General features: G+C 36.9%; 1 protein-coding gene across 7 annotated transcripts in view; it reads right to left on the bottom strand.

Moving 5' to 3' along the window:
• The window catches only part of LOC113806956 (uncharacterized), a 44,657-nt gene that overhangs the window by 30,007 nt on the left and 7,150 nt on the right, over positions 1–7,500 (bottom strand). For 2 of the 7 annotated variants that reach the window (XM_027358085.2, XM_070126673.1), the window contains exon 1: positions 3,272–3,816. The exons of 3 other annotated variants lie outside the window; for them this stretch is intronic. Coding sequence is in view for 1 of the 4 variants with exons in the window: in XM_070126673.1 (XP_069982774.1) it covers positions 3,272–3,279 (8 nt within the window). In the remaining 3 variants the exon portion in view is untranslated. Of the gene's footprint in view, positions 1–3,271; positions 3,817–7,500 lie in introns of those variants that run through there. 2 more of the 7 variants (XM_027358086.2, XM_070126676.1) reach the window with 1 other exon arrangement.

Raw genomic sequence — 7,500 nt, 5'->3', positions numbered from 1 at the left:
TTTTTCCTCTTCCCGCCTCGCCTTGCCACTCAACCTAATAGAATTTATGCCAGTCTAACACTTTTTTCCCCAAACACTTTTTTTTTTCTCGGAATAGTCACAAAAGTGGATTTCTACTCCAGCCGCTGTGGTAAAATACTGTCGCCTCTATTCCCTTCTCCTTCTTCTTCTCCCTCCTTCCTTTTCTCGTTTATTTTCTCTTCTCTTCCTTCTTTTTGCCCTTCTGGTGATCCCTTGTCAAGTCTTAACTGTCCTTGTTTTTCTTTTTCTTTCCTTTCGCTGGCCTTTCTTGCGCCTATCTATTTTTTTTCTTCCATTACCATCTCTGTCCATTTTCTTTTCTTTCTTGCTTTCCTTGGCTCTCCTCTCACTTATCCTTTTATTTTCTTTCTTTATTTCCTTCTCCTATTCCCCCTTCCCCTCGATTTGTCCTTTTTTTCCTGCCTCACCCTCCCTTCCATTTGCATTTCCGCTCTCTCCCTACCTCCCTTCCCCCTACTTCCGCTTCCCCTTCCCTCCCTCCCTCCTTCCACCCTCGTCCTTCTCCCTCCCTCCCTTGCCCCTTTTCCTCCTTCCCCTTCCCTCCCTTCTTCTTCCCTCGCCCCTCCCCTTCCCTCCCTCCTTCTTCCTTCATCCCTCCCCTTCCCTCCCTCCCTCCCTTACGTATTCTCCCCCCTCCCTCCTTCCCTCCCTTACCCATTCTCCCCCCTTCCCCTCTCCTTCTTCCTTCGCCCCTTCACTTCCCTCCCTTCCTCCCTTACCCATCCTCTCCCCTCCCACCTTCTTCCCTCGCCCCTCCCCTTCCCTCCCTCCTTCCCTCGCCCTTCCCTCCCTCCCTTACGTATTCTCCCCCTCCCTCCATCTTCCCTCGACCCTCCCCTTCCTCTCCCTCCCTCCCTTACCCATTCTCCCTCGCCCCTCCCCTTCTCCCCTTCCCTCCCTTCCTTACCCATTCTCCCTCCCTCTTTCCCTCTCCTCCCTCCATCTTCCCTCGTCCCCCCTCCCCCTCTCCCCTTCCCTCCTTCCCTCCTTCCCTCCGTCAGGTCGGTTCGACTCCCCCTTCTTGCGTCACCGTGATAATGAGCTCACCCGGGGCCCGTAACGACAGTCCAGTCCTCGCAATTTTTCCAGGGTTGAGACACAACCCATTTGCATTTTATCTTCTCTCTCTCTCTCTCTCTCTCTCTCTTTTACCTTCCCTCCTCTGCCGGCTTTGTATTCCTTTTTTTTTTTTCTTTTTTTGTCTTGGTTGCTGTCTATATATACATGCCTGACTGCTGAGTCTGTTAGATGGTGTGTTGGTGTGGTCGTTTGTTTGTCTATCCACCTTCTTGTCTGTCTGTCTATCCACCTCCTTGTCTGTCTATCCACCTTCTTGTCTGTCTGTCTATCCACCTTCTTGTCTGTCTCTCCACCTTCTTGTCTGTCTATCTGTCTATCCACCTTCTTGTCTGTCTGTCTGTCTATCCACCTTCTTGTCTGTCTGTCTGTCTATCCACCTTCTTGTCTGTCTGTCTGTCTATCTAACTTCTTGTCTGTCTGTCTGTCTATCCACCTTCTTGTCTGTCTGTCTATCCACCTTCTTATCTGTCTGTCTGTCTGTCTATCTATCTATCTATCTATCTATCTATCTATCTATCTATCTATCTATCTATCTATCTATCTATCTATCTATCTATCTATCTATCCATCCATCCATCCATCCATCTATCTATCTGTCTGTCTATCTACCTACCTATCTATCTCTCCTTCTCTCTCGTTGGCACGCTTGATAAACGTAAGTGCGACACAGAGCCTGCAAAATTTCCCTGCTTCTTCCGTTAGCGCCCCCAGTTGTCAGGCAGATGACCCCCAACACTTGCGCGTCCCTAAAAATAGCCTCATTCCTCGCCTGTCCCGTAGCTTTCCTTTCCTTTCTCCTCTCCATGGGAAGACAATCGATAAACCTATTTAAAGCGGATCCTACCCCCGCCAGTCCTAAAAAAATGTCCGTAAACCTATTTAAAGCGGATCCTACCCCCGCCACTCCTAAAAAAATGTCCGTAAACCTATTTAAAGCGGATCCTACCCCCGCCAGTCCTAAAAAAATGTCCGTAAACCTATTTAAAGCGGATCCTACCCCCGCCAGTCCTAAAAAAATGTCCGTAAACCTATTTAAAGCGGATCCTACCCCCGCCAGTCCTAAAAAAATGTCCGTAAACCTATTTAAAGCGGATCCTACCCCCGCCAGTCCTATAAAAATGTCCGTAAACCTATTTAAAGCGGATCCTAGCCCCGCCAGTCCTAAAAAAATGCCCGTAAACCTATTTAAAGCGGATCCTACCCCCGCCAGTCCTAAAAAAATGTCCGTAAACCTATTTAAAGCGGATCCTACCCCCGCCAGTCCTAAAAAAATGTCCGTAAACCTATTTAAAGCGGATCCTACCCCCGCCAGTCCTAAAAAAAATGTCCGTAAACCTATTTAAAGCGGATCCTACCCCCGCCAGTCCTAAAAAAAATGTCCGTAAACCTATTTAAAGCGGATCCTAGCCCCGCCAGTCCTAAAAAAATGTCCGTAAACCTATTTAAAGCGGATCCTAGCCCCGCCAGTCCTAAAAAAATGTCCGTAAACCTATTTAAAGCGGATCCTACCCCCGCCAGTCCTAAAAAAATGTCCGTAAACCTATTTAAAGCGGATCCTACCCCCGCCAGTCCTAAAAAAATGTCCGTAAACCTATATAAAGCGGATCCTACCCCCGCCAGTCCTAAAAAAATGTCCGTAAACCTATTTAAAGCGGATCCTACCCCCGCCAGTCCTAAAAAAATGTCCGTAAACCTATTTAAAGCGGATCCTACCCCCTAAAAACGTCCGAGAATCCTTAAGTAGCAAATTATCGGATGTTTATGTCGGGCCAAAGCGCCACGGGATGATGGCGCTTCTGATGCGCCTTGTGTGACATGCACACGCAGGGTGGCTTTCCAGTGTTATATATAGATGTGCGTGTGTGTGTGCGTGTGCGTGTGTGTGTGTGTGTGTGTGTGTGTGAGTGTGTATATGTGTGTGTGTGTGTGTGTAGTGTGTGTGTGTATGTGTGCGTGTGTGTGGGTGTGTGTGTGTGTCTGTGTGTGTGGAACAAACTTGTGACACAAGACCTTGAACTTTATGGCTCCAGATCTAATACGAGGATGCACCTTTATCACATAAAAAAGTATAAATATATATTTCTATTTTTTGCCTTCGGTGCAAAAAAAAAAAAAATGCAGTTATCGTTTAACAATGTCTACAACTCACCCCCACATCCTTAGTTTCAATTGCAAGCCGCTCTCTCGTGCAATAAGCTTCCTGCAGTTTTTTTTCGCTTGTGTATTGCTACCAAGTCCGTTCCCGGGAGCAAGACAAGCTATTGTGAAAGAACTAATTTTCGCTTTTCAACTTTTCTTCAGTGTTGAGAATCGCCTCGCTTTTTTTTCGCCGCGTATCGATGTAATTGACGAAACTAATGCACACGCGAGAGATGATATTCACATAGAGGAAAGATCACGGGATAATAGTCTCTTGTGTAAGTACATCACCGAAGCAGGAGCGCCGGGATTACACAGTACAGTGCGCTTCACTTTCACTATACGTATTGTTTCCGCCATAGCACACTGGAGGACGAGCGAGGCAAAGCATACGTTGTCACTCTCAGTCTCTTTTGCAATACAACACCCACGCCACTGCGACAAAACACCTGCTTCTCTTTATACAATCGCAAGTCGCACACAAACGCGTACACACACACACATGCACACACTTACACAGCACCGTACACACCACGTACCCACCCACACACTCCCACACACACACACACACACACACACACTCCCACACACACACACACGCACGCACACATACAAACAAACACACACACACACACCCACACACACACAAACACACACACACACACACACACACACACACTCCCACACAAACACACACACACACACACACACACACACACACCCTTCCCACAGAGGCGTAAACAAACACGCACCTACCAGCATAATCCCCCAGCCACCTACACGATGCAAATGTATGATAATGTACAAACGCATCCAAATATACCACACAAGCTAACACCAGCTTCTCCCACATCGATACCGTGAGTTATAGGGATGATAGAACTACCGCATCAAAGTCCTCATGATATCACTCCCCGGTCCTTCCCTTATTCATCACCATACTCATCTCCCTCATGAGATGCAGCATCACTCGCACCATCTCGTAATCCTTATAAACGTAAAAAAAAAGAAAAAAAAATACGTAGCGCATTTCCTGCAGATAATCTCATGACTCACGTCGGGGAATCATAACAAGTGTTTAAATAAATGCCTGAGACGAAACACAACGTGGAAACGGATGTGTTGCGTGCCTGAGAATAACGATGATTAATGTGGATGGTGATGGTTAGGGTGATGGTGATTTTGATGATGATGGTGAGGATAATGATGGTAGTGATAATGATGATAATAGTAATAATAATAGTAATGACATTGATAATGATAATGATAATGGCATTAATGATAATGATAATGATAATGGCATTAATAATAATGATAATGATAATAATTAGTATAATTATAATGATAATGATAATAATTAGTATAATTATAATAACAATAAAATTTATAATAACAACAACAATAACAATAATAATAATGATAATAGTGATGATGATGATGATGATACTAATGATAATAACAATAATGATAATGATAATAATGATAATGAATTAAAATAATGATAATCACAAGAACAATAATAACAATAATATTTTTGTGTTAACGAAATGATAAAAGAATAATAATAAGGATAAAATGGTATTAACACTAATAATGATCAAGATAATAATGAAAATAATAACAACAATAACTGCAACAACAGAAAGAACAACAATAATGATGATGATGATAATAATAAGTCACTATTACTGTTATTATCGTTATCATTATTGCAGTAATAATATAGTAAAGATAATGATAACAATAACAAAATAATAATAATAATAATAACCATAATAATGATAACAATAATAATGATACTGAAACAATGACAAAAATAATAATATAATTAAAATAAATAACTATAATGATAATAATATAATCATAATCATTATCCTTGTCACTATTATCATTATTAGTATCAGTATCGCTTTTATTATCATATCATAATAATAACAATAATAATAATAATAATAATGATAATAATTGGGATTATAACACTGATGATAATAATAATAATGATACTAAAGACAATAATAATAATAATAATAATAATGATAACGATAATAACGATAGTAGTAGTAATAATAATAATGATAATAGCAATGATGACAAAGATGAGGAAACTGATAACAATAATGATATTGATAATATCAATAGAAATGATAATAATAATAATATTGATCTCAATAGTAATGCTAATAATAATAATAATAATAATAATAATTGGTAAAAACCAATGATAATAGTCATATAATGACTAATGATTAATAATCAAAACAAAATAAAAAATATAACAATATGATAATCATAATCATAACAAAACCATTAAAGATACTAATAACAATGATCATAGCAATAATAACCATGGTGATAATGATAATAATGTTCATAAAATAACGGTAAAAGTGAAAAAGATAACAATTAATGTATTATCATTATTATCATTAGTTTTATCTTTATTATTACTATCATTGTTATCAGTCATCATAATTATCATTATTACCATTATGATTATGATCACTATTGTTAATTTTATTATAATAATAATAACAATAATAATAATAATAATAATAATAATAATAATAATAATATAAATAATAATAATAATAATAATAATAATAATAATAATAATAATAAACAATAATAATAAAAATAACAATAATGAAAATGATAATGATATTCATCATAAGGATGATGATGACGATGATAATGATAATAATGATTATAATAATAATGCTAATATCGATCAAAATATAAACAAGAATAGCAATAATAATAATAATAATAATGATAATGATAATAATTATAACAATAATAATAATAATAATAATAATAATAATAATAATAATAATAATAATAATAATAATAATAACGATAATAATAATAATGATAATAATAATAACAATCATAAATTATAACAATAATAATAATCATAATGATATAATAATAGGAACAACAACAACAACAACAATAATAATAATAATAATAATAATATTAATAACAATAATGAGGATGATGGAGATGATGATTATGATATTAATAATAACTATAATAATAATAATAATAATGATAATAATAATAATAATGATAATAATAATAATAATAATAATAATAATAATAATAATAATAATAATAATAATAATAATAATAATAATAATAATAATAATGGTAATGATAACAACAATATCAATAATAATATCAATAATGATGATGATGGCAATAGTAATGATAGTAATAACAGCTGATAATGATAATAATGATATTAATGTTAATAACAATATTATCATTATTATCATTATCGCCATTGTTATCATCATTATTGATATGATTATCATTATTATTACCATTGCTATGAACAGGAATAATAATGATATAATGTTAATGATGATAAAGATGATAATGATGATAACATCTCTTAATAGTATTACTGATAACAAATGGAAAATTCGTGTTCATACATTTCGCAAAGTTATATATCAAAACAAACATTCACGTACAAGAGATAAGAATTTGGTCTCCTCTTCAATTTTGCATTCACAGTCAGGTAATGCATAGAAAGCATGCACAAGACTTGCTTTTGTGATGACTGAACAAAGATCTATATCTACGGTGGTACGTCTGCCGTGAATGATGGCTTCAAGAACATATAAGCTTTGTGTATCAGACGGAAAAGAGTGAGACAAGCGTTGGGTAGAACGAAAAACTACTCGTCAGAACACTACAGGAAGTCAGTGGTTGGGCGGGTAAAAGAGACAACACTGCCTTCCACTAAAAAAATAAATAAATAAAAACATACATTTATTTAAAAAAAGGAATGTGAGAAAGTGTGTATCAAGACGAAATAAATGATCCGCTCTACACGATAATGAGTGCTATTTAAAAGAAAAAAAAAATACGTTCTTTTTAAAAATGGCTCTCACATCCCTTCTTGTCACCCCACAGGGGAACAATGGCGCATCGGCTACACTGAAACATACTCACTGGGATGGAACACGGGGCCGAAAGGTCTGGGGCAACCAAGGACAAGCGGTGGAAAGGGAACCAGTAATGAGGAAAAATATGTGAGTCTTTTTTTTTTCATTAGGATTCTCTCTGGATCAAGGAATCATAACAATTTTTTGAAGAGGTAATCCAGTTTTGTTTTTTTTTTTCATTTTTTTCTCTTATTGTTAGGATGAAGACTTGTTTTCGGTAGTGCCCAATACGCCCAAGAACAAATGGAATCTAGATTAACTACACAAAAAGCGGTACAACAAA

Source organism: Penaeus vannamei, chromosome 10 (genome assembly GCF_042767895.1).
Source record: "Penaeus vannamei isolate JL-2024 chromosome 10, ASM4276789v1, whole genome shotgun sequence".
NCBI classification, from domain to species: Eukaryota; Metazoa; Arthropoda; class Malacostraca; order Decapoda; family Penaeidae; genus Penaeus; species Penaeus vannamei.
This window is presented reverse-complemented; position numbering and strand designations above follow the sequence as displayed.